This window comes from Drosophila miranda, chromosome 4, assembly GCF_003369915.1.
Source record: "Drosophila miranda strain MSH22 chromosome 4, D.miranda_PacBio2.1, whole genome shotgun sequence".
Taxonomy (NCBI): domain Eukaryota; kingdom Metazoa; phylum Arthropoda; class Insecta; order Diptera; family Drosophilidae; genus Drosophila; species Drosophila miranda.
Genome location: NC_046677.1, coordinates 6,591,712 through 6,619,698, shown reverse-complemented (window position 1 = coordinate 6,619,698; position 27,987 = coordinate 6,591,712). Strand labels below are relative to the sequence as shown.

Genomic DNA, 27,987 nt, shown 5'->3' with positions numbered 1-27,987 from the left:
AATTAGTTTTAGAGTTTCATAGCTCTATACTCTGTGTTCTTTCTTCCTTGTCATCTGCATGGATCCGGGTGGCTCTGGGTTGCCTCTGACACGACCCCAACTGGTTCAACTCCACTCAGGTTTTTCCTCGAATTATATATTTTATTTCGTATTATTTTTGTTTCGCGTATTGAGTTAACGATATGTTTGGTATACAAACTTTATAATACCCTGGCTAAGTTTGGGGATAGTTTAGAACAGCGTGGGTTGGCCATTACTTGCTGAGCACTGGGCCGACTTTTGGGCCATGGCATGGCGACACGACGGACATTGGAAAGGAAAAGCTTGTTGCTACAGAAACCAAGTGGGAAGGCGAATCATAAAAGAAGAAAGCCTCGGGAATTGTGTAGGATTAGACACCGAAAGCTGTTTCTGGTTGAAAAGGAGATACATATTGCATATATGGCCATGTTCTGAATCCGAAGGCTTCCCAAGATCTGTCAGGGATGGTTAGGTTTGATATTGAGGTTGATTTTGGTAGCAGTCGTATTCCGACGCCTTTTTCTCAGGGAGTTTCGATTTCAGAACATGACTTTTAGTTGAATATTCTTGTGTTTTGTTTTTAGTTGTTCTTGTGGCACATTCAAAAGATAGTTTTAGAGTACATAAGTAATTACATTTGTTTCTCCTTCGATCTCGCACACTCATGCACACAGCTCTAGCACACAGATACACAAACACATTCACACAGAATAGAACCTAGACATGCACACACAAATACACACATAGACCTGGTAGCTAACTAAAATCGTCGTCGTTACTAAGCCTCACAATTCTACTGGCCCAGCTTCGCCGGACTGAGCACCAATTCCGGCTCACATTTGCTCGATGCCGATGCCGATGACGATGCCGATGTAGATGCCAACGCTGGCGGTGCAAGGAGCTGGCTGCCACGCCCCCTTGTTGTGCTTGCGGATGACGGGTGTGATTTGTTTTCCGTGCTAAATGACGACGTGGACATGGCCATGCTCGACGCCGACGCCGATGCCGGCCGCATCGCCGTTGGCTGCATTAAGCTCAGACTCAGACTCGCGGTGTGCGAGGTGGCGCCACCACCCTCCGGCACCTGTCCAGGAATACTGGTCATCGCCGTGGCCATTGTCGGCGGCGCCGGCAGCGGCAGCAGGCTGATCGTTGTCGTGGTGGGCGGCAGGGCAGCGAATGCGGATGTGGCTGTGGATGCGGCTGATGGACCCACTTTGCTGGTGGGCATTGTGTAGGTTGACGTACTCATGGACATGCCCAGGGGTCCGCGGACCGTGGCCGTCGCGGAATAGGTGTGCGGCAGGGCGGGGGGTAGATCATAGCTCGTTGGATGCGACTGAGAGGTGGGCAGCCTGGAGCTGGTGGGCGTTGTCTTGGGCGTGGCGCCCGTCGAGATGCCCGGCCGCGTGGCTTGACTGGAGGTGAATGACACAGTGTTGTTGGTTTTGAGTCTGGGTATAGCTCCTGTACTGCAGCTGCTCGGCAAGGGGGCAGCCGCTGATGCAGGAACTGAAACAGGTGCTGGAGCTTTAGCTGGAACTGCATTCGTGGCAACATTGGTGGCATCTATCAGGGAGGTTTCCTCTACAACGACCGTCCCATCCAGCGAATCTTTGACCGTGGACGAAGAGGATAGCGATTGCGACTTGCTGGCTTGCTGTGCCGGGTGTTGCTCTTGTTTCACCTGCTGCTGCTGCTGCTGCTGCTGCTGTCGCTGCTGTTGCAGGGCCACTCTCTGCCGCACCAGCTTGCTGTCGGGCTTCTCGTCCACAGTGCTCAGAGTCGTGGCCCTCGCTGCCTTTGTCGGTATGGTTGGGTCTTTGGTGGTACTACTCGTTACGGCAGTTGTGGCTGTTGTTGTACGTTTGGCGATCTGCCGCTGCTGCTGCTGCTGCTGCTGCCTGGCCTTCTCCTCCTGCTCCTCCTCACTCATCTCGCAGGCACTGAGTGCCGTCTGCAGCTTCTTCATTTCCAGTGGGGCATCTGCTAGCAAGATTTAGACATGGATTCAATGAGATCTTAGAGAGGTATGGGATTATCTTACCGCCACTGTCCGGCTCGTTGATGATGGGCACCACGCGATTGATAGCCGTCTTTTGATCGTTTTGCATAAAAAGCGATGTGGTGGCTATCTGCCGCAGTGCCTCCATTCCCTCATTGAGCATTTTGCTCTGGCTGCGCTTGTGTGCTATGGGGTATTTGGGCTGCACGGAAGGTGGGCATTTAAAAAACCTTTAATAATTTAGTTCCATTATATACCTGAACACCGGGTCCTCGGGCAATCGATACCCTCTTGCTCTCGTTCCTGAGCAGCGACGTTGTGTGATCCGCATCGATCTTGTTGCCGTTTTTCTTGCGCGTCTTCTTGCTGGATGAGATGCAGTGCGATGGACAGATGCAGAAGAGGATGCGTAAAATGCAACAGATCAGGCCCAGTCCTGCAAGGATAAGAGCCCTTTAGTATGAATACAAATCGGAAGGAAGAGTCAACTGTTATATTGCCTATGAGGGAGGGCCCTATAAGTCTTAGTTCCACAGTTTTGAAGCCCTTCTCGCCGGTTCCAACGAATGCTATGACCAGTCCCAGCGCCACTGTGCCCAGTCCCACGTAGAGGAAGGCATTCGCGAAGGTGCTAGGGCCGCGCAGAACGCCCAGGAAATCCTCATCGTCCGAGGAGCCACCCAAAGAGGCGTCTTGAATCTGTCAATGGCAAGTATTATTTCAGCAATGGGTCTCACAGTTCTGGGCAAATGGAAATCATATTTGTTTAGAATAAAATGGGTATATAAAGTATCGGTATGCATTTGGTAAAGCCCTTGGTTGAGTTGGTCGAGGGCTCGAAGCAAATCGAATGGGATGGTTAGAAAATCGCAGGTAAAATAAAAATGTTCAACTCGTATGTATATTCTTGCTGCGCCTGGCACCTATCGGAAAATGCGCTGGACATCGAGAAAGTTGTGTGTGAGTGAGACAGGGAAGGAAGAATTAGCAGAGTGTGACGGATATACGTATATACTATATAGTCAGTAGTTAGCCATTGGATCGCCGCTCGGCACATGTATACAGCACAATACAGGCGTTTGGTTGGATAGCTCTACGTGATGGATGGGACTTACTCGGTTGCGCTTCACCCAGCGTCGGGATAAGGTGGCCTGCTGCTGCTGCTGATCCTGGACACTGCAGCGTCGGCCGCGCTCCAACCAGGCGGCTCGTCCCTGGGCGCACTTTGGGGTTCATGACGGAGATCGAGAGACAACGATAGCACGGTGGTACGGTGGCACGGAGACCACCACCAAGGCAACGACGACAACACACAGTGGCACAGTTGTTTTTGGAGTGGTTGGTGGTTGTGGTTGGTGGGGCAGATGCATAGAAAATATATACAGTTTCAGTGATTAGTTGGGCTGTGTGAGATCGGCTTTCGCTTGTGGTTTCTTGGGGGGATGGGGGGAATACATAAAGAATTTTGGTCAAAAGCATACAAATTACAACTCATCACAAGAGTAACGTCTAATGCAAAAGCAATCAAATTTCGATATCAAACTTAATTTTGGATTCACTTGGATTCGTCATCAATTACAACATCGATAGGAAGTATATGTAACTGGATGCCAATTGACAGATCTTTTCGGTTAGTACAAGGCATAAACACACACGGAGGAAAACAATTAACAGTTAGAACAGGATTGAAAACATAAAATAGTTAAACAACAAGTAATGGAAGAATAGAGACATAAAGAGGGGGAGACAGAGAGATAGATTGAGAGATTGTAAAAGTGGAAAAATAAAATGAAAAACAAAGAACACTTAAACGGTAAAAACGGTTAAGGGGAGCAGCAAATAGCAATACACATGTCATTGTATATTGTATATTGTATAGTAGTATTTATAGCCTTAAATCGTCATGCCTCTGCTGTAAGATTCAAACATCAAAGCGCACCAAAAGTCGAGGGCTCCACTGCAAACAAAACTCAAGTTCTCCAGCTCATGTCGGCCAGGCCATGCAGGTATACCAAATAATAATATATAGAGAATCGAGCAGTCAACGAACGATAAGGAAATTAAAATAATAGCCTAAGATTAACACAAAAACCCAAACAATTAAATGTTATCTTTCCCACTGCATTTCACGCAGGTGGTTCTATTTGGTTCTCTCATAACCCGATTGGTTATGTCGATTATTAGTCTCTGAATCTCAGGTGATATAGCAGACGAACCGACATGGAGTATTATTAGGAAAAACAGTATAAACGGATATAATAAATAATTATTTAAAGTAAAGAAATTCATGAGTGGAAAAACTATTAGTTTAGTCTAAGTTGGAGGCAAAATTGAGCCAAATAATCCATTAAAGTATTATTTTTCTATATATTTCTAAATCTGAAGAGAGAGATCTGAACATTTACGACAAAGTGGTGCGGCTTTTAGCGTTGCAAATAGCCATCACTCGTATACGTAATATTCGTACACAAATATGCATTTCTTTATTGAAGTTTGGAATATGGAAGCGAACTGAACCCTTGGAAATCTCTATTATTTTTTAATTGCTTCATAAATGAACAATGCCCAACGTGGCCATCCCGTCGTATACGTAATAGTCCACCATAAACTTGCATTTGTTTGCCTTTTTAAAGTAAACTCCTATCAGAACCTGCCGCAAAGCAAACAAACAAAAGTCAATGTCACACACACAAACACAAATACACTCACACACCTGATACACACACACACACACCCAAAATGTACATGCACGTGCAGTTGCTGCCAACATGTAGACATCCTAATGAGTGACTCGACTCGACTCTATTCGGTTCGATTTGATTCGAGTCTGGGGGAGAACGGTGAGTCGCGACTATAAACAAGGCACTGCCACTAAGCCAGCTACTAAATATGCTGCGTGTCAGTAATAAGGCAAATAAAACGACACACAGCGAGTGTCCTATATACCGAGGCGGAGGGAACCCAGCAGATATATACGACTATATAGTCGGATTACACAAATACGTATATATGGTATATGATGGACTTTCGTATGTAAAGCCACGTTTTCTGGTTTCGTTTGCTTTTCGTGTGCAAAATCGCAGTCACACAAAGCGAGAGGGGGGTGCAGGGTAGGACGAGTATCGATCGACTGCTCCACATAACTGTAACTGTAACTGTAACTGTAACTGTAACAGTAACTGTTGTCCTGCCCTTGACTTAATGTAGGTGTAATCAACAATTTGCGACGCTGATTGACGAACAGCGAGCGAGGAGACTCCACCAGAGGGCCAAAGCCAACGCACGTCCGCCAGAGGAGCGGCCCCCTGGAGAGGAGGCTTTGAAAATATTTTGTTCCGACCGACCCGACCCCACCTGACGGTCAGCTACATATGTGGGCACCCAGACTTTCTCAGCCAAAGGCGAAAATTATACAATAATTCAACCATAGAAATGTTGCAAATTATTCATATTGCACATACGCCTGGTGGGGCACGTGGCTTATTGAAAGTTTTCAGCAAATATTTGCCGTTTCATTCGATCGAGCCAACACGCACACGCCATGTGTTCATTAAACTTTCACCTTTCGGCATTGTTCAATATTTGGCAAAGTCAACTTTCAATCATCGAAGAAGAAGAGTCTATATCTCTGGCCGCCCATTCACTGCAGGTTTTCTATTTATACTCGTGTTCACCCCCCCGAACATACCCCCGGCTAACAAGCCCGAAACTCACGCAATGCGAGTGAATAAAATCCAGCAAAAACACAAGCGCCTTGCGCATGGAGCCATGGAGGCGACAAAACGCTAATGAACCGCGCACACGGAAGCCACTGCATGGAGTGGAGGACCATGGAGGACTCCTTCTCGCCCACAAAGCCTACAAATTTTTATGCTTTCTGCACGGAGCCTAATGGCAAATCGAAATACGCTTAAAAGTCAGCAAAAAACAAACACGAAAGCGACTTGAACTTAAGTTTAATCCGAAGCTCTGATAAAGAATACATTTATGCCAAAGGAAGCGTTTGCTTTGGGTCTTACATTAAAGACCAATAGATTTAGTTTACGACGTAGTACAGACGCCAATTTCTGCTTCTTCTCTGTTGACAAACATGGGTTTTCAAGTCACTTGTTCGTAATTTGTCTTCTTCTGAAATTAATCCATAATTAAGTGTGCACAAGACGCAATAATGACCTTATAATTAATGATAATTGTTGAGCTCTGCGCACAACTCAGTCTAGAGTTGGTGCGTTTTTTTTTCTATTCTGATTACCGCCATTGATTTTTGCTGCCATTGTGTAGTAATAAATTGTTTCGCTGCACCAATTGCCTGGTGCCGTCGAAAATGAACATGTACTCGTCGAATCCCCAGCGGCGACCAGGAAGTGCGGGCCATTAATGACAGAAATTTATTTGGGCTTATTGATTGTGTGTTTTGTGATTGTTTGTTGTTGGTTCAAGTGCTGGCCAGGCTGTTAATTTGTGGTAAACTCTCCCATTATATGTGGAAACAATTAACGCTCTATAATCGATGTTTGGGTGGGCTAAACAATACTCTGCAGTGGGAGTGGATACATTGGCTACACTACCATCTGTCTTCGTTACTATCCAAGTCCTAGCAGCGTGGAAAACGTTTGCAATTGAAAACATTTCTAATTTCTAGACAATAAATACATAAATCACTTGTGTTTTGTGTGATTCAATTAAATACAGTTTTAGTTTCGCATTCGAGTGTCTTCCATTTGCACCCACATATCAATCCATCTATGGGAAATTGAAAACAAATCTGTGGAGCTCCTTGTGCAGTCGCAATCATCCTCAGCACACACATCTGGGGAGGCAGGCGCCGACAGACAGCCCCAGCAATTTGGCCCGTGTACAATTTTATTATGCAGCTGCTGGCGAGGCAACGACTCGAGCTGAGCCAAGCTGCGCAGAATCAAGTGCAAAATGCACTTGAAAAATCAACGCCAAGGGACGTAGAGGAGGGAGATGGAAGAGAGAATCCTGGCCAGCCAGGATGCTTGCTTGGACAGGTGGGCCGAGCGCCAAGCAACGAGGCTGGAAAAAAGTGCGCAGGCTAATGAAAAATGCAGAAGCAGAAGCAGCCGCAGCTGGAGCTGACACACGACCAAGTCGTAGAGAAGGAAGAAAAGCTAATGCTTTGCTGTGGTTAGACAATGCAGCAGCAGCCAACGGAGATTCAGGGACACAGACACGGATAGAGGTAGGGGCACTGGCACTAGCACGGGCACGGGCACGGGCTTGGAAATGGAGACAGAGACATTACAGGCAATTTCACTAAATGACACTGAGAGACCGACGTTCACCAGCTTCCCTTCCCTTCCATTCCCATCCTTTCCCATTCCTTTCGATGTGTTGATGTTTCTTTTGTTTCTTGCCACTGCCCTGCCCTGCTGCCCGGAGGCAAAGAGGCGGCTCAAGGTGCTCCACAGGCTTCTGCGGCGAATCGGTTCGGTTCTCAATGTGTGAGTCGAGTCCCGAAACTGGCACATGGCCAGGGCCATGGGGCGAATGTGGAACAGCTTTGCAGTACACTTTTGGTGCACAAATCAGCATTAAACGGTCCAGCCCCGGCCCCACATCAGCCCCAAGAAACAGTTCATTAGGACAAAAAATGCCCAGGGCTTGCCTCCGCTTTGGCCACCTCAAAGCAACCACAGGGTGAAAGCCCAATCAAAGGTCAGAGAAGTCAATGAAAGCCCGGCTTTTAAAGGTGTTTCAATACAAAACTCAAAAGGGAATTTCGGAGCATTCCTCCTCGAAGTGATTTTTAGCCAATGAAGATAAATGTAATAAATGCTAGGACCAATCAGCCACCGGAGTAACAAATCTTCTGCGGAACTGCGGAGCTCTACGCGAAATATATATTGTAAAATATTTATCTTAAAGTCAAATCAGGTTGATAACGCTGAAAGAATTTATTTGAAACTTCCTACTAATAATGGAATGTTTAAAACTGTTTTTTTGCCCCAGATCGCTTATCGCACATATAATCGAAATCTGTTTGATTTAAAATTCAATTCACGTGAAACGCACAAATCGATGAGAGCACATGCAACACATGGGCCATGCCACACACAGGACCCCACCGAGCACACAATCTAGACAAACGAAAAGCCCCAATTCAAGGACTAGGAAACCCAAGCGGAGAAATCCGCTCCGGTGGCCAACAAAACAATTTAAAGGCAAAGCCACAAAGAAAAGTGGCGAAGTCTCCCAAAGGGAACTCAAGGAAGCAAAAAAGTTGGCCTTTAAGCGCAGATTGTGTAATGAAATCAGACCAGCAGCTGAATGTGGGCTCGGAATGGGGCGAATACAGCGCCCATGGAACCGCAAATTAAAGTCGTTTTGCGGCTAAATGCGAAACTGGTGTGTGTGTGTGTACGTGTGTGTGTCGGTGCCTGTGTGGCCGGGTTTTGTGGACTTCAAACGGAAACAGACATTTCTTTCAGCTTTTCGTTTTTTACAGCAGGATTTCCGGCCGTGAAATGTAAACGTCGTTTCCCAGTTTCTCCCCTTTGTTTGCCTAATGAAAATGTCAAACGGTCGGCCATAGACCCGAGCTAATTGAACGCATGTACATATGTATTCATGAATGTGCGAGTATGTCTCTGGTTTATGGAAAACTCAAGGAAACTTCGAAAGACCGCGCGTGTGCAGTCAGCAGAAGCCATCGATCAGGTTCTGCTCTGCGCTCAATTTCACATTTGGCGACGACACTATAAATCAAGCCAAGAGTGTGGCAGGGCGCGGAGTGTGCAGCTCCGAAGAATATGCTACATAATTTGTTCGCAATAAAATTCTTAAAGTGCTGCGCCAAGCACAGACCAGAGAACAGAGAACAGAGACCAGGGACCAGGGACCAGGACCCAGCCGACACTCGACAGCTCTCAGGCGGAAAAACAATGAGCGAGAGATGGGAGAGGAAAGGAAAATGCATGTCGCTGGTTTTTGGTTCCATTCGATTGCATTTCATTGGATTGCAAAGTTTTGCCTTTCCGGAGCTCTTCCCTTCGCCTTCCCTTTTCTCTCTTCGCTGTTGTTTTTGGCCACCAGAGAGGAAATAGGAAATAGTCCATGGCAGCTGAAACTTTTTGGCCACAAATGGCAGTAAGTCAAGTTGACAGAGAAGAAGCCAAGTCTAAGTCGAGCTTCTCAAGTGCACACACGAGTACGAGTACGAGTACGAGTACGAGTACGAGTACCGGCTGCTGCCGACCCCAAGGCCTTTATTAGCCTCCCGCCCAAAAATTGATTAACTCCAGCGATGCAATGGTTTCGAAATGTGACATTACCGTTTACTTACACTGGCCCGTTGTTGGCTAAGCTTACCACACGAATAAATACAGGTTGCGAGCGAGAAGAATCACATCGAAAAGTCGTGGGGTTCAAGTGATTCGAATAATGTTTGGATGGAAGACTGGAGCTTGGGGATACACAATGTGAGGCCTGCATTTGTAGGGGGGGGTGGGGATGGGGGTCTGTTTTGAGTAGTATTCTGTTTATGAGCACTTAATGAACGCAATCCTTTAGCAGTCAATGTCGAATACTGGCTTTAGCTGAAGTTCTTCGATTCAAGATTCCCTACACCTTGTACCTTTAACCATATTCCAAGAAACTTTGCCAAGGCCATAAACCATTAAATACTTGTAGAGAAATGTATAGATAAGTAGAGTTGGGTTAGTATACTTAGGCATTGTGTGGGTTAGTCAATAAAACGCATTGTTGCAGTGCACATGTCAGGGATAAAATACTTTGGTAAGAGCTCAAGTATGTACGAGTATGTGCTTTTGGTAAGTCCGCAATTGGCTTGTTGGTAACACAAAGAATACTGTTGTTGTTGTTAGGTGTTTCTTCTTTGATACAGTTTGCATAAAAATAGCTTAATACGCAGCCAGTTGGCAGCCCGCCTGCCGACGCTGCACAAATCGTAATATAAGTGTCATGCAATGGCGTTCTGGGCCGCATATGCGAGTAAAAACCAACCGAAAAGTCAACAAAGGGAAATCAAACGAAATAAATTTAAATGGATTTCTTGTTTATAATTAAGCGCATGCGAGCAATGCACAGACTGCAAGATAGAGACGGAAAATAGATAGAAGAGAGCGTAAAAGAGATGGCAAGAGCAAATTAGAGCGAGACCGACAAGACAATTAAAATGCACGCAGTGGAACAACATTTGTTAGCATTTCATACAGAAACAGAGATACATAGAGTCATAGAAAGAGACAGAGAGAGAGAGAGAGAGAGAAAAGAAGGATATGTAGAGGGAGAGATATATATATATATATAGAGAAACATAGGGTATATAAGTTATATGACGAGCAGGGCAATGCAAACATGCGAGGAAAAATGTTGAAAATTATAATATAGCTTTTGTTTTTTGTTTGGTTTTCAAATTCCACAGTTTTACGGGTAGTACAGTATGGCCCAAAAAGCTGCTATTCAATATGACGCGCACACACACATTCACACAGACGCACGCACACTCGTACATAAACATACATATATATAGATGTAAGTATAAGCTACTAAACCTAGCACGCTACTAAGTTTTTAGTCACACAGAGCACGGGCCACAGCACAGACAGAGAGAGACAGTGATACAGACAGAGAGAGAGAGAGAGCAACAGACAGATATATTGTAGAGAGAGAGAGAGAGAGGCATTGTGGTTAGACTGTTAGACACCAATATATAGAAGAATAATTGGCAAATTTGTGTGTGGTTCACAATAACTTTGATCCTTAAATTTAGACTGTACCTAATTGACTGTACGAATTGGCAATGTTTTTCAGACTTAGCAAGCGTTGCATACTTTTGGGCGCTTGTCGGGTGGGTGAGAGAGAAAGAGCATGATAAATTGATGTCGCGCACCTGCGTTTGAAAGAAATCAACAGTAAACGTGTACATAAGGTGTATGTATGCCTGTGTGTGTGTGTGTGTGTGGTGTTTGTGTCATTATTTTTGAGAACTTTCTTGCGTGCTTCGCATTGAGTAAGAATAAGTTGAGTAGAAAGAAGAGAGGAAACCATAAGCGAATGGTGTCGTATGTGGCTGTGTGTGTGTGTTTGTGTGAAAACGAGGAAAATCTTCAAGTAAGCCCCAAATCAACATGGTATTAAGCAAATATTGAAGCGCGGGGCGAGAGAGTGCCACATTTGGTCAACATTGATAAGAAATGTAAGATACAGAAACTATAAAATCAAGAGAATTGTGTAAGGATAGCCTATCTTTCGTCCATAATTGATATATATTCGATTATGCAAAGTGTGATGGAATGCGCTGAATTGGCTTGGTTTGGCGGGGGGCTTGGTTCTCTCATTGCTGGTTTTTTTTCCGGTTTTTTCGGTCATTTTTTGATTGGTTATTGTTATTGGTTGGGTATTTGGCCGGCATAGCTGGGTTCAAAGGCTTTCTAAACTACATTAAAAAACAGTTCCTTATATCGTATTTATATAATGTATTTGGTAGATAGATAACACGCCAACTCCGACTTACCCAGACCGCTGCAAAGGTATTTTATTATGACTTACAGAGCCCAGAACTAAAGGAACAACAATTCTTCTTCTTTTTCCCCCCAAAAAGCCTTTCAACTACGCGTTTCAGTATTTTCTCTTTGCTGAATTTTCATGCTTTGGTTTCATTGGTTGGGTATATTCCCTCCCTGGTTGCTGTTGTTTCTGGGTTTGTTTTAGTTTTCAGCGCTTGCTTCAACATGTGAATGTTCCACAAAAAAATGGTTTCGGGCCGAAATTAAAATGTGCATTTAAATTTGAGGCAAAGTTTTCGCTTTGGCAGCCGACACGACTCGAATCGGGTTGGTATTGTCAAAGTGAAAATTTGTTTCGTTTTCAGTTTGCCGTTTTTGTAAAACATTCAATTTGAATTTATTTTTTTTTTGTATTGTATATGTTTGCAAAGCGTTTTTTGTTTTTTGTTTCTTGTTTTTGGGTTTCGTGATTGGTTTGACTTTGTGGAACAAATTTCGCAATTGAATCAAGTTGAGCTCCTAGATCGAAAACGGGAATGAGAGGCAAGTAAGCTTTACAGAATCTTTTGGGAAAACTTGATACCATTATTATTATTGTTATTATTATATATTAATGCTGGTTGCTTGAGTGTTTTGTTTGGCGTTTGTTAATTGTTGTTTTTTGGTTTTTGGTATTTTTTTTTTGTATTTTGTTGTGGTTGCTGTTGGTGGTTTGTTTTTGGTTGTTAGTAAATGTTGCATACTTTCTTTTGGTTGATCGTTTGATTGGTTCATATGGTTGTTGTTGTTGTTCTTTTTTTTTGTTTTTTTGGTTGATGACTACAAATGAAGGTTGAAGCTAACGAAACGAACTAAAAACTAGCTGAATTAATTGCTAATCGATACACTGAGGGGGAGAGAGAGAGAGAGACCGAGAGGAGGAGCGCGCACATAATGTGTTTCGTATGTAAATTGAGTTGGCAAAACTTGTTGAGTCCTCGAATTGATGCTGATTTATGCTAATCATTGCGCCGATGTCCTTAATTTGCATGGCCAAATAATAGCGTTAATTTGTGGCGAAGCATCCGAGGCAGAAGGGCCGCCCCATACTTGGAATCTTGGTAGAACTCTTCTGTGCGTGTTCCTCCTCCGGGCTCATGGATATGATGGGCTATGACGATGGGTAGGTACTTTGTTCACATGTTGCTCAAGTTTAGCTGGCAGTTCTTGCAGTACAGTCTACAAAATAACGGCTGGGAACGGGTCGTCCAAATCAAGGCAATGAAAATGCTTGTAAATATTCAATGCAATTTGGGCGGTGGGAACCTTTTCCTTGGCGGGCCCTGCTTTGCAGTTAATAAAATATTTAAAATATTTCATTGGCTTTGGCATAATGCTCGATGCTGGCGACTAACACACACCAATGCACACCAAGAAAAATATTTTTAATATTTCATGTGCAAATGCGTAGGGGATGTAGCAGAAAATGTAATCAACCAAGGCAGGAAAAATGCTCCAAAGTATTTCAAATAAAAACCAAAAATCACAAAAATACATTTAAAGAGAGAGAGAGAGAGAGAGAGAGGAGAAGAGAGCGGGATGGCTTGAGAGTGAGAAATAGAGAAAGGAGGAGGTGGCTGATGTTGGGGTTGGGGAAAGGAGAGAGTGGATCAAAGAGAGATCAAATGCAAAGCAAGATAATTATTTACAAGCATTTTCATTGTACTTTCAAATTACAACCAACTGCAAGACGGCAACGTAAGCGGCACAACGTAATTGCACAACGTAATGGGCAATCACGCAGGTGATCATTACGTTACACATACACAAAGAAACACGTGAGACACTGGCACGTGATGAACAATAGAACGGAAGGAAACGGTTTTGGTTTTGGGTTTGTTTTGTTTTTTTGTTTTTAATTTTTGGTTTTGTTCGGGCTTGGTTTTTGGAAAATGAGTGTTTACGAAATGGAACTTTTGGCACTTACTTCCGGCGGTGGCGGCGGCGGCTGTGGCGGCGCCGGTGGCGTTGTCACGTATGTGTTTTTCTAGTTACGCAAATGGCAGGCGTTTCGATAACGCATTACGCAATAGCATCGACAGAGGCAAAAATCGAAAATCAAAAACGTAGGATATAATACAGATGTGGACTCTTACGCAATACACGATTACATGTGATGTGTTCGAAAGTGAAAAGTATGTATGTCTATCGTACAGTTCTCAGAAAGCGGAAGTGACAAGTGTGGTAAATATTTTACTGTTAGAGGAATGGCTGTGACAGTGACAGTGACAGATTAGTGTGGTTCTAGTGCGTGTTTGGAAATAGACTTCTAATCGGTTGATCCTTGGACCCTAAGATCAGCTACAGATCCATGAATCAACCTTTTGAAAACTGAAAATCATAATATACATATGTGTCTGTATGCATGTGTCAGTGTTGGTTAACTAGAAAAGTGTAAATGTGTTGGAAAATCATAAGCTGGCTGATGTGCTTTATATTTGTTATGTAGGTAGTTTGTATTTGATTTTCATAGCTCGTTTTTGATTGGTTACATTTAAATCTGAGTTGGGTTACGGGTGGGCTTAGTGGGGGCTAGATAGTTAGAAGCACTTTGCTGGGATACTCTTGAGTAGTACTAATAGACTAGGGTGCAGCGTGTGTGTGGGGAGGGGAGAGCGCACTAGATGTCTGTTTTTGTGGGTGAAGAACTACACACGTCTTTGATTATATTGAGTCTTATTTAGGCTTTACATGGAGTTAAAGCAAGTGCAGAGTAGGCGAAAGTGGTGGGTGGTGGTTGGTGGGTGGTGGGCGGTGGGTGGCTGGTTGGCGGGGGTGTTGCTTGGGGCTCGGTGGGTTTACTTGGAGTGGGGTCGGTGCAGTTGTTGTTCAAGAGATAGAGATACAGAGTTATAGGTTAGAGCTGTTATAGAGTATTACATATTGTTGGATAGAGACAGAAAGAGAGGCAGAGAGCTTGACAGAGTTAGATAGATAGATAGCTATAGAGAGAGAGAGAGAGAGACAGAGAGAGTGGTAGAGTTCGACAGAGAGTAGTAGTAGTAGTAGTAGTTGTAGTAGAGCAAAAGCACTATAAATTGCTGAGATTTGAATAAAGGTGGTTTAAGCTAATTGTACAGCGCATTTAGTTTTGGCTGGCAGAGCTCTTAGACTTGAAATATATATGTATCTACTCGTATAATAAAACTTCTACTGAGTTGGTATTTAGTATTTAGTATTCGTTCCAAAGCGGCTCTACGTTCTATGTTTTTGTTGGGGGTAGAGTTTGGGCACACGCTAGTTTAACTGCAAGATCAAGTAAATAGTTTGAGAAAAATTGAATTCTACTCGTATTATGTAAAACCTAGCATAGAGTTGCCACACTACATAAGGAATGCGTATGCTCAGTCGCGGGCTGGGGCTTTGTTAAATCAAAATCAGAGGAGTGTGTGTCTCGGGCTCGGAACTGGGGGGATACAAATAGAGAAGGGGGGAGATAGATAGATAGATAGAGAGAGAGAGAGAGACAGAAAAATAGAGATCGGAAAGATAGTCTGATGGTGGGTTTGTTGGCTGGGTTAACGGGTTTACGGGTTGGATAAGGGCTGGGGCTGGGGCTGGGGCTGGGGCTGGACTGGAAATTAGAATTTCATTTAAGCTGATTTAGATGATATTCATTTGACGACTTTTTAGGGAATTGCGCTCATTGCTTTTAGTTTTTGATACTTTGGGGGTGGGGGTGGGACAGAGATTATACTTTTGCTTTGCTGAGTTTAAGTATTTCTTTCTTTTAGTTTTTTGGGTCCTCTTTTGAGAAAGAGAGAGAGAGAGAGAGAGATACTATTGAGAGAATGTGGTATAGATTTAATTAGGTATTTGGTTTGGTATTTTATATTATTACCCATGACTCAGGTGGATAACGAGGAAATGGAGCTATTTCTTTAGTTGCTACATTACTAGGCAACTCAAGTCTTCCACCTAATTTTCGTAGCTTTCTTCTTCTCGCCACCCGAGATTTCGATCTTAGCATCAATGCGGCCTGCATCTTGTTGTTGTTTTTTTTTCTCTTTTTTTACGGTTTTTGTTCTTTGATTTTTCGTAAGCTCGTTAGAGCTTGTTGTACGGTTCAATGGTAACGGTAGCGGTAATGGCAACGGTAACAGTAGCAACAGTTACGGTTACGTTTGGAGGAGTAACGGTAGCGTCAGTACGTCACGTCACGTCACGTCACGTCGTCACGTTGTCCTGGTTTGTACGGGTATTGGGTGCGTTTAACCGTTCAGAATCAATGGGATGACACAGGTTACGTTTAGGAGCTTAATTACGACAAAACTAAACGTAAGTCAACGTAAGTCGGTCGACTGCATCGGGTTGCACTGTTACGTTCTGTTCGGTTACTCTCTACGACAGCAGCGTAACGTTCGAGGACGTAATGGGCGCTCGTTAGATAGGCACAAAGAGGAGGAGTATAGAAATAGAAGCAAAGAGTAATATTTTGTTGAAAAATATTCTGTGTGTTGTAGTTGTAGTTGTAGTTCTTGTGGTTGTTGCTGTTGTTGTGGTTGAAAAACTGCGTCAGCGCGGGGGCTGGCGCAGTTGAGTGGCGGGCTGAGGATGGGCTGCGTTGATCGCCAGTGGTCGGCTGCGTATCTAGCTCCGTTACGTCGTTGTCGTTGATGCTGACGATGACGTTGACGTTGACGTTGCGCTGATGTTGTCCGGAAGCGGAACCGGAAGCTGCTTTTCCAACGATGATGCTTCTGACTGCGCTGACACCTGCGACGACGTCTCGTACGGCGACGCTGTTGTGGCCTCGACCTCGACCGCGACTGCAGCTGCTGCGACTTTTGGTGACGTAATAGCGCGCGCGTGACTCGCAACTGGCGACACATAAACACGATCTACTGCTGAGTGAACTATGTCTATGGCAATGACTGTTCTGGGGCTGTTGATTGTGGGTCTTTGACTGGCTTCTCTTCTCTTCTATTGGTCTATCGTTACGCGGCGTAACGTAACGCCGTGCTATGCCGTGCTGCTACGTAGCGTTCACGTCACGCAGCATTGTGTTCGTCGGCGATTTCATTTTCGTTTGAATCTTGGCATTGAAAGCTATAAACATTTATTAATATCTATGAATTGACCGTTGCCGTTAGCGTTGGCGTAACGTTAACGTAAGCGCACTATGACGTAGTCGTAATCGTAATCGTAGAGGTATATTTCTGCGCACCTTAGTCTATGCATTGCCTATGCCTATTTATCAATTTATCTGCACGTAGAAAAGTCTTCTAATTCAGTTGAGTACTTATCGGGTTAATGATTGGTTATTGGTTCTCTTAGCCCTAACGTAACGTAATTGACGTAACTGGCTACGTAGTTGTTTAGTTCAGGCTACGATGAGAAGGCAATGTCGTTGTCGAATTTTATTGTTGAAGTAACTTGAATGTTCTCGCCTGTTAGATCACATTTGGTGCATTTAGTTTAGGTTTTGGGTTTTATAGAGTAGAAAAAATATTTAAAGCTTTCTTTTGTTGCACTGCACTGTAATTATTATGCACGACTACGAGTATTTCTATCGTTAGGTATACAAAAGTCGCCTCCAGAAACTTTATTCATATTGATTTAGTTTCGTTATGCTTGAATTTAAGAACATTACTTAGATCTGATTGGTGTTGGTGTTTTTTTTTTTATTTATTATTTGTTAATTTTTCATATCACATTTGTTGCGGTTTCTATTGGGTTTTCTGAATATTTTTCTCCAATTTTTGAAGTCACGTTTTTTTTTGTGCTCTGCTGATCCATTAATTATTTGCTGTTGGATTTTTTACAATTTTTTGTTGAGTTATTATGCTCATGGTTTATTAAAGGCCGAAAATTTGAATGATTTTTGTTATGGAAAATTCGTTTAAAAATTCTTACAAAGATGGTGAAGATTCAATTCATTTACCCAGAGTGCCGGAACCCCGGGGGTTTTTTATTCATGAATAGCTCTAGCAAACAATGAGAGCCCTACCCGTAAGCCAAATTATTCATTCATGAAGATAACCTTTCTCGAATGCATTCTGGCCAAATCTTCGACTTGAATCAATTTCCCCTTGACTGAAAAGTTGAGACAAGTCGAGTGCAAAGTTTCCAGGCCGTTGCAAATCACTTGCAAAAATCTGGTGAGTAATGCAAACAAGGAAAATATTTATGGCATATAAGCCATGTAGCTGCCCTGCAATGCCATAATTCAAATGGCAGAGCACACCAGATGAAAGTCCTACCCGGCAAGCGCCAGACATGAGCCAGAGGGGGGGCCCATGGGGGGCAGATGGGAGGCAGGGCTAGAAACCACTGAGCTGCATCTGGCGGAATTCATATGCAAATGCAGCAGCAGCAGCAGCGGCAGTCGGGAAAAGCCTTTGTTAGGCAAGTGGAACACCGACCTAAGCAAAACTGGCAACTGCGAACCCAAAATTTCAATAATTCAACAGCGCAAAGCGGAAAAAGTCACTCGTTGAGCGATGCAGATGAAATTTTAATGAAATACAGATTCATGCAAAAACCACACACGCACACAATGGTACACATCCACATACACATGACATACACTAGGAAAAAGCGTTGAGTTCTTAAAAATGGGCATAGAAGTTACAATTCTATGCTTTAAGGAGGGAAGTTTGTTTATGTTTCTTTTCGGAAAGACTCTAAATTCGTGATGCGGTACTTTTATAAGAAAGAGTTCCACTGGAAAAGAGCTGGGGGCGGAGAGAAAAGTATATAGATATTCGGGTATCAAGTAGAATCTAGTAGTTCTGATTTACTCGTATTTACAACATTGTGAAAACACAAATAAGAGAAAAACACTTGTTTCAGTGTGTTGTCCAACCAAACTCGGTTACTTTTGCTCTTGTTCTTGTAGTCTCTGATATCCAGGCTTCAATGAAGAAGGACATACCTTAAAATAATATCAAATTTGTATCTAGTACTTTTTGTGTTTAAACGGTATTTTTTTCAAAGTCTGTGTCTTATTTTTGGAGAATTCAGTTCTGTCATTTTGATCGTTACATTCTTCATTTGTTTTTTTCTAAGTGTACAAGCAGCAATGCAGTCCCAGGGCCGTTAATAGACAATAACATGGCACACACACACACACTCAGACACACATACTCAGACAGTTGCAATCGCTGACATGTCTGACTCCCTGACTGACTGCGTGTAACATCTAAAAGATTGCTACATTTTCGCAATTAAACGCACAGATCCAGACACACAAACAATACACAGACAAGAAGGACAGAGAGCTGGCACAGACTTCGTTTCGTTTTCTGTGTGTCTGTATGTATCTGTGTGAGTCTCTACACATGTTGCTGTCGGGCAGCAACAGCAGCAGAAACAATGGCACGCTGACAACATAAGCGCACACATACTCGCACAAGTATACTATGAAAATTAATTTGTGCGCCATGATTTTGCCAAAGAGTACGAGTATGATGGGCTATGAGGCGAGTGGCGGAGGGACAGGGACAGGGGCAATGCGGACAATAAGAGTGAAGTGGAAATAATATATGACATTTTATGGTAAATTTCATTAACACTGAATTGCCCTATTCTTCAGTGAGAAATTGTCCTTTGGGTGCCATGCGTTTTATGGCCAATTGTTGTCAAGTGCATTACATGGAGATTTATTCAGATCTGCGCATAAAGTTAAGTGGATATTCGAGAGATTTTATCCAAAGGAATGTCGATTCAATCAGTCTTGTCATTAAATTGAATTATGATGCACATATTCATTCAATTCAGTCCACCCTTTCGCCCTTGTGCACAAAAGGAGTGCCATTTCATATTTATTGATTCATTTATGAGGCGGACAAATCCAATATGTCAGACAGTGTGATGCAAGAATATTATTTTGACGGACTTTTCTCACTCGCTTAAACTGCAATCACCTTTAACCTTCCCTCGTCACTACATACATATAAATATGCAAGCACTTTCCTTATGCAAAGTAAACTTTCACATTCAGATGCCGCTTAGGCTGCCAAATCAATACCAGGTCAAAGGTGAAGTATGAAAAGCATCCGTGGAAGCCGCGCCAAAGTAGCCACAGCCAGCCTGCACAGATAACCTCAATCGACTGTTGCTCGGCTGGCACTGGGGGCTGAGCAGCTGTTGGGTTAATTAATGTGAATGGCAAGGCACAGTGGGACCGCCGCCTCACGGGATCGGAACATTTTTGGCACAGCGCCCGCTGACTTGTTCACCTGCCACCGGTGCAGCGCCATTGTGCCGCTGAGCTGCTCTCCACGGGCACCTTGTCTACAGGTAATTAAAGGCGAACGAGCCGCCTCTCGACGGAGAATTTGCATATGCCACATGCCGTGAGAAATGGCAACTGTCCTTGTTGAGAGTCATGTTATTTGATTGTCGACAGCAATCCAGGGGTCTGTGTCTGTGTCTGTGCCCGTGTCTGGGTGTGTATCTGCGTGGAAATTCGAACAGTTTGAGAGTGGGGTGTTGTTTGCTGAATGTGGGCCGGAAAGTTCACCTGGGCCATCACTCACGCACACACACACACACACGTTAATTGAGTATAAGTTATTGAACTATTTCAATGTGGGGCGGGCCTAATCGTAGCTTAATTTGCGGTCAATTTGCGAGCCACTGAAGTTTCTCCACTGTGTACAAATATTTCCCCCCAATTGCCAAATTAGCCATAAACTGCTAAATATAAATCGATTCATCTGAATTTTCCCTTCACTGGGACTTTTGGGATTGTTTCCTCCATAAAACTGTCAAGCGATTTCGGTGCAGCGGAGGGCAGGGTGTAATTTGTGTCTTTTTAAATGATTTTTATTGTCGATGGCAGCGGCAGCCAGCGACAACAATCAAGTTCCTCTGCTTCTCTTTGCACCAAGCACACAGCACACAGAACACAGCACACACTGGCCAAACATCGAAGATAAATGTTGGTCGAAGAGCAATAAGAAAGCACAAAAAACCATCGTGCCAAAATCGAAAATGAATTTAAATGTGGCTTTGTAATAAACGATAAGGGTTCCTCCCCTCTCAACGACCTTCTCTGTCGAGTGTGCGTGTGTGTGAGACCATGAATTATGCAACCATAAGTGAATGTAGCCGCCACAAAGAATGTAATAAACAAGCCACTGTTGGATTGGTGTTTTCTCGTTGTGGAAACAAGGATGATTACTGCTTCATTTACGAGAGACATGCCAGAAGGATACTGTGAGGTACTGCAGTTCTAGTATGTCAGTTACAATTACGAAAACAGCCCGAAAACAAGAACAAGAACGACATGACTGGCAAACAATTACCAAGGCAGCAGCAAGAAATGGGAAAAACTGGAACAGAACGAACAGAATCCCCACTGATATGGACCCTGGGCAAAAGAGCTGGGGCAGGGACAGCGGCAGGGACAGGGACAGGGAATACGGCGCCGGCCGCGGGCGACAGTTTGAGTAATTATTGAGGCCGCATGCTGCAGCAGTAACAATCGCCAGCGTCGCACTTTTTGGCAGACTTTTCGAGTAATTGAAAATTAAATTACGATGTCCCGAGGACAGACCGTTTCCAAGTGGCGAGAGGTTCATTGGAGACGGAGCGCAGAGAATCAAGGCATCGTGTTCATTTGGGTGTAATCGATTTGATTCAACCAACAGATATCGAATCCAGCCGTTGATTGGACAAGAGCGCTGATACGCACTGAATTCAATCGACTGACCGTGAGCCTCAATCAGAGGCTTAGGACGGAAACGTGGGCTTTGTTCGACTCTCTATAGTGTGTGCTAATTGGAACTGAAAATAGATAATGACCTCTGCAGCAATTAAATGCGACAAAGAACCTTGAAACTACTGATTAAATTCGGGATACATTATTGGACATTCAAAGGTCATTGGAGCAGGAGAACTTAAAAGGACCTTCACATTGGAGGACTCGCTTCGACCAAGATCAAATTACATCCAAAACATGGCAAACAATTTAGTCAGACACTAGTATACCGCGATTTCATATCGCCCCTACCGCCCTGCCCTCGGTAGGCAATTAATGCTAATGCAGTTATTTATCTCAGTGTCGCCATTTTGCTTATTCATAAATTCTATGGGCCCCCTGCCGCCCTGCCACCCCGCTATTTTCCACCTTTATTTCCACCTTTATTACAAGTTTTTCGCCATTTTCATTTCATGAGACTTGCGAGGCGAGCAGCGAGGGTGTGGGCGGGCGGACAAAATGGTGATGATGATATTTTTTCGCATTTCTGGCGTCCGCCATTTTGCCGCATACTTTTTTCGCTATTTCCCGGCTAATTTACTAGCTGTTGTTTTTGTGAGCGGAGCGTTCAAAACTACAGACTTGCACAGACACAATCTTATACACTATAAGCACACACACACAGAGAGATCTATGTCTCTCTTAGTGATTCACTGGGGACTGGGGAGAAGGACGAGTATGAGACGAAGGAAGTAGAAGTGACGCTGGCGTGGGTGCCTGGGAATATAATAAATTTCAGCCGCCATTCGCTTTTGCCGTTTGCTTTCCTTCTTGTTGCCCCTTTTGTTTTTTTGCACCCATTTCGCGAAGAGTACGGGTAAACAGGGTACTTCAAGTGGATGGATGTACTAGAACAGGCTGTCGGAACTACAGCTGTTCTAAGACAGGAAACTGCTATATGGCTTATCAGGTCATAAGCAGCTAAGGCCTTCCATTCAAAGTTGCATTTCATTGAGATGGATGTACCTGGTTGTGAAATCTATTGCTGTTCTGTATTTGAGCAAGTGCCCCAGTAGATAATGGACACAAACACATACCCCTCTAGAGTTATTCTCCTCTTCACAGAAGGTCTATTCAATTCAAGGCAGAGATGATATTGTAAAGAGTTTTACCAGCCAGAAGGATAAAAGGGTGCATAAGAAATATGGGTCGAAGAAAGGCCTCAAGTCCCAAATATTTAGAAGAAGAATGATGCCTCGTAATGAGCATTCCAAAGTCGAGCCGGCATTCTTGTTGGTTTTTGAAACATTTTCGTGGACTTGAGTTTTCTTTTTGGTGGCCAGGCGCTTCCTTCTTTAGCTCGGGCTTACAAAGATTTTCTTTTGTGCGGGAGTTCTGTTTAATTTCTGCTAGTTTTGTATTTTATTTTGTGTAGATACTGGTATATTTAGCGTGTTTCGCTGATTATGCAAGCCAAATAATTGCACAGGGCTAAGTTTTTTAATTTTCCGTCTCTCAACCAGTGCTCGTTAAGGGAGCCATGAGCCAAGGCCCGAATGCCGAATGCCTAATGCAGAGAGTCTCGAGAGTCGAGAATCGTGTGGCGGCTTAAAGGAGACAACTTTAAGTCGTTGCCGCCTCCACCTTGCACTTTTATGACACACATTCCGGGCTGCCATTAGCCTTTTACACAACATTTGGCAAACGGCGCCAGGCAGGGGCCGGTAAAGGGCTGCGGGGCGGTCGATGCCTGCCAAGCTTTTCGGGCAGCGCATTATCAGGCCGATACAAAGGCACATTATGCACTTCCGATTCTCGGATTGTTGTTATGCATGCACTTGGCGTTATGGCATCGCCTCAAAACGGGGCTGGTCGGGGCTGGTCGGGGTGGGCGGACAGTGGCATGGACATATCGAGCTTCTTTGCTCCTGCCAATGCATGGCTGGTTGTCCTTATTATAGAGTGAGAGAGAGACTTCGGGGAGTAGTCGCAAACATCCCCGCAATATAATATTTTAAAACTTTTCTTCTTTAATTTATGAAATCAATAATATTTTATATCTTTCCCCCTCAAATGTTTATTGCATGGCAATGAGAAACTTCGCTTCAGTTGATAGAACTTGAGTAGTAAATAAACTTTTGGATAACCATTCAATAAATATACTAGAAGATCTCGTGGCCATCAATTTTGTCACGCCAAAGGAAATTTAAGAGAGAATGGATGGAGTTAGTGCAGTGGCTACACAACGCCTTCCACGCGCTTACTCACTCTCTCTCTCTCACACACACTCTACCTCGTGCAGTGTGTGCCCTCTGGCGGAGGAGAGCGAGATATAACGGCTGGTGTTGATGTAAGTAGAGAGAGAGAGGGAAAGAGTTGTAAGGGAATACGCGGTATGGAAACAGATAAAATATATTCTAAAATTCTGATTCAGTAGGTCATTAGGTGGAGAGATGATAAACGGAAAGCAATGTTTTTCCCCTTTCATGACAAGCTCAAACAGAATTGAGAGATCCCTCCCTCCCAGCATTAGCCAACAAATCAATCTTTCCCTTTTCGGGTTCGAGTCCCTTGCTCAAGTCAACACCACAATATTCTTATCTTTAAAAAAACACAAATAAACCGATAAATATCGAAATAAATTGGTGCCATCAAATCATAATTGATGCATTATATAAATGTAATAATACTACACTAAATAACTTAGACACTGACTTATTTGGAGAGCTTGACTACCATTAACCCATTTACCAGCGCTTTGGGAGGTAGCATGGCAATGGCGTTTATATACTGAAACACTGAAAATACAATTACTCGGCATGCACAACACAACACAAACGGGAGAGACACATAAACAGGCGGAGTCCATATGTGAATGGAATTGCGGTATAGTGGGTTCTGGCCAGGATCTGCCGGAAATTACCTCTAGGTGCTCGCACACACAGATGCCCTCCTCGCAGTAGGCGCAGATCTGCCACTTGCGGCCGTTGCCGAGACCCTTGAACAGCAGCTGGGGCTCGTCGGTGAGCAGGGGCTCGTACTGGGTCTGCTGGACGCCCGTGCTGAACTGGAGCTCTCGGAGCTGGCGCTTCAGGCCTCCGGTGACGCCGCCGTCGCCGTCGCCCTCCTCGAAGGCATCGCTCCTGCGCATGCGGTAGACGCTGCACTTGCGCTCCAGCTGTCCGGGCTGCGGGTGCATGGGCTCGTGCTCGTCCTCGTCGTAGGCCTCGCCGGCGGTCAGCGGCTGCCTCTCAGCGGCCGTTTCGGGCACCTCCTCTGGCCCCGGACGGCGCAGCTTGGCCACGTGGCCCGGCGAGGCCATGGGCGTGGCCGGCGTTACAATGATGGCATCATGGTGGGGTACAAACATAGCTGCGGCGCCAGTCAACTCTACTTCTATCTCGGCCTCGGCGTCGGCCGATGCCGCTGCCGCGGCCGCCGAAGTGCTGGCCAAGGGAGGAGACGTAGGCGTGGCTGTCTCCAACGAGGTCACTGTCGTTTTAACGCCGACCACAGCCGATGGCAACGCCGCCTCCATATCCATATGCGAGACCAGTGGCAGGGTGGCCGTGGCAGATTTGTGGAGCCGTCCAGCGGCCGCCGCAGCTGCCGCCGGATAGTACCCGGCACTGCTGCCGGAGTGCCGATGCACCAGTTTCGGTGAGACGCGTCCGTGCGACGAGGCGAACTGCTGGTAAGGCGTCTGCGGCGGTCCCGGTGTCGGTGGGGCGACCGCCCCCAGCAGGTGGCTGTGGTGCAGATGGCTGTGCGCCTGCGCGTGGCCGTGGCCATGGCTGTGGGAGTGGGCGTGCGTATGCGCGTGCGAGTGCATGCGCAGCTGGAGCACCGACTGGGTGTCGCCCTCGTCTATTGGCAGTAGGAGCTTCGATTGCGTCGTGTAGGTGGCGCTCAGTTTGCGCCCCATGGCCTGCGGGGCGCGCAGGTAGTTCGTCGGCAGCTGGTGGAACTGGCGCGACGCGCTCCGGGTGGGGGTCGAGGCACCGCCGGCAAGCTCGCCGGCTCCCAGCCCCACGGCCCCGGGCGCTTTCGGTGGATGTAGTTTCGCTTGTAGTATTCGGTTTTTCTTCTCCTGGCGCTGCTTCTGACGCGCTTGGCGCGACGCCAGCGAGGCGCCCCCAGCAGCTGCATACATGGCTCTGGTTTGTGGCTCGAGACAGGAAAAGGGAAAGGGAAAGGGATAGGAACAGGGCTAGGATAGGGCTAAGGTGGTGTTGTACCTCCCTCTAGTTACAAACTAAGCTTAGTGTCTCTAAGTCGCTTTAACATTCGGCTTGTACGTGTGTTGTTTGTGTTTTGTTCGGTCGCAACCAGTCTTTGGTCGCTTCTCTCTACGCTATAGCTGATATATGTGTAGTGTTGTACCTAAGCTCGACCCAGAACTAGATCTGATTCCGTTTAGTCCCCTGTTGTGACCCCTTTTGATATTATCACCTCGCTTTCCTGTGGCTCTTCATTGACATCTTGTTTTGGGTGCTGGATGCCCTTTCTCTTTAGGCTTCTTCTAGTCCTCTTCTGTATCTGTATATCTGTAAATACTTTGTCTCCAACTCCTGATATAAAGCGGTTCGTAAATGAATTTCACAAAATTGTTAGCAAAAAATTGTTCGGTTTGTGTTTGTTTGTCTCTCGCTTGTCCCTGTAAAGATGCCCCTTGCTGCCGTGCCCCGTCCGGCTCCCCGTCTGAGACTGGGAGGTGTGCTGCCAATGTCTGGTGTGTTTTGGTGTCCTGTTTGACATAAATGATTGTACTCTGGATTACTTGCTTACGCTGCAACTTCAACTTCAACCGAACGGCATGCGAAACGGCTCAAAAAAATTGTTTGTGGTGAAACCATCAAAATATACATAATACATAATTTGTTAAGACCTAACTGAAAAATATTGTTTGGTTTTGTTACAACTTCAACTTAGGCTAGGGTTATCCAAAAGATATATGTTTTGTGCATATTCGCAGTGTTGTTCTCTATTCCGTACCGTCTGTCTATCTCTGGTTTGTATATCAAAAAATATGTTTCAAAAAATTCACTATCGCTGTCTAGGTTTTGTATTTTATCTTTGGTTTTCTCTCTGTTTTGTTTCAGTGTCTATTAAAATATGTTTCACAAATATTTGCCTTCCACTCTCCGCTTCTGCTTATAAACATTTAAAAAATATTCTCTGTCCACAATCAAATTGCATACTTCTGGGCGTATTGTCTCTGTGTGTGTCCATCAACAATATGGTTAACCTCGTCCTCATGATCAACCTTCAATCTCATCTCAATTTATGTCGTCCTTTTTGTGGCTGGAGCTGTGTTTGGTTTCTTCTCGGGAGTATAATAAAATAAATCGAGTATTTTTCAAGCTGCCTGGGTTATTTGTATTTGTAAAATTTGCTATGCATATTCTTCTCTTTTGTTGTTTTTTCTAACTAATGTCCAAAAAGCACCTAGAAACTATACCCACATATACATATACACATATTTAATATTGTTTCTGGTACTAGTTTTTGTTTTTTTCTTTAACGATTTCTTGCAGCTTCTCGTTTTAGTTCAGCTTTGCACCGAAGCCCTTGGAAGTGATCTAAACTCTTTTGAATATTCCTCTAACATTTACAACTTTGACCAAACACACACACACACATCGAGTACATCAGGCTATCATCTGTTCATGCTACATTTTTCACTTGAAAAGGGCTTTCCCTCTGGCGGAAATGCCCCTTGGACCTGGCGCGCTGCACAACATTATCGGCTTTATCTAAACTTAGATTACAGACGGATTTACTGCAAGGAACACCATATATATGAACATAACTGTACTTAAGCTTAATGTACATCCGATAGATAAAAATGTTACAATTTATTAGCTAAGCAGCGCTGCAAAAGGTGTCAGAGTGTAGGAGACAAGAAGGTAATATACAGTAAATATTTTATTAGTTAAGACCCAAACGTAGTCATTGCAAAGTTCTCCAATTCGTGCACCCAATAAACTGGTAAATGGGTTAATATAGTAAAGGGTGATAAATAATACAAAATCAAAGTTCTAAAATAAGACATAACTTCAAATCACAAAAGAGATACGAGTACATCGAGGAAGACCGCAAATATTTGTGTTTTCTTTTAATATCTTGATGCCACTTGGTTGATTTTCCCCAACGAACCCGGATTCAATCAAATAGAAATCTTTTAAGAACTGCAGCTTGCGTCCCGCAGTGCCAGGAAGTTCCGTGCCTCCCCTCACATTTTTGTGCGCCATAAAATCCCAAGCCCCCCCCCCCCCCCCCCCCCCCCCAAACGGGGTGGAAAACTGCAGCACATGCCAGTATCTCCCCGTTTGCACATGTGACCCCAAAAAAAAAAACACTGCATTCCTTCAGAAATATCTCCATTGATTAACATGCCGTTTCCTGTTGCCACTTCGTGAATGTGGTTTTTTAAACATTTTGTAATTTAAGCGAAATTCTCTGGCCCTGATTTTCCGAGCATTTTGTTTTCATCTTAATGTTTGCATGCAATTTTGTCGTTAACACGCAAATTATAAGAGAAAGGGCCACCGCCCGCATTTCGCTGGTGGCTTGTGTTTCTGAAAGGACCTTAACATTTTCCAAGGCGGCGGGCCAAAGGGTTGTGGCAAGGCATTCAGGGTCGCCAGCACTCACCTACGAGTGTGTATGCCCCAAGAACTTCTTCCACTTTTCCTGATTTCATTTCCTCTGCCATTTATTGCCTTGGCTCTTTCCCTCTGCCTTTTTTTCTGCAGCTCTGCACCTTTAGAACTATT

At 44.5% G+C, this 27,987-nt stretch overlaps 1 protein-coding gene and 1 pseudogene across 3 annotated transcripts; both read right to left on the bottom strand.

Annotated features, from left to right (window-relative positions):
* Positions 1-13: 13 nt before the first annotated feature.
* LOC108163781 (mucin-5AC) lies at positions 14-27,083 on the bottom strand. 3 transcript variants are annotated; one of them, XM_033392975.1, is made up of 7 exons: positions 15,401-15,565; positions 13,487-13,546; positions 3,142-3,249; positions 2,527-2,725; positions 2,284-2,462; positions 2,069-2,228; positions 14-2,007 (listed from the first exon to the last, which is right to left on the bottom strand). In XM_033392975.1, the coding sequence occupies exons 1-7, from the start codon at positions 15,542-15,544 to the stop codon at positions 815-817; spliced, it is 2,043 nt and encodes a 680-aa protein (XP_033248866.1). In that variant the 5' UTR covers positions 15,545-15,565; the 3' UTR covers positions 14-814. The 3 variants fall into 3 exon arrangements, with proteins under 3 accessions (XP_033248866.1, XP_017154749.1, XP_017154750.1); XM_017299260.2 differs by lacking the exons at positions 13,487-13,546; positions 15,401-15,565 and adding an exon at positions 24,132-27,083; XM_017299261.2 differs by lacking the exon at positions 13,487-13,546.
* The window catches only part of LOC117188714, a 24,285-nt pseudogene continuing 12,092 nt past the window's right edge, over positions 15,795-27,987 (bottom strand).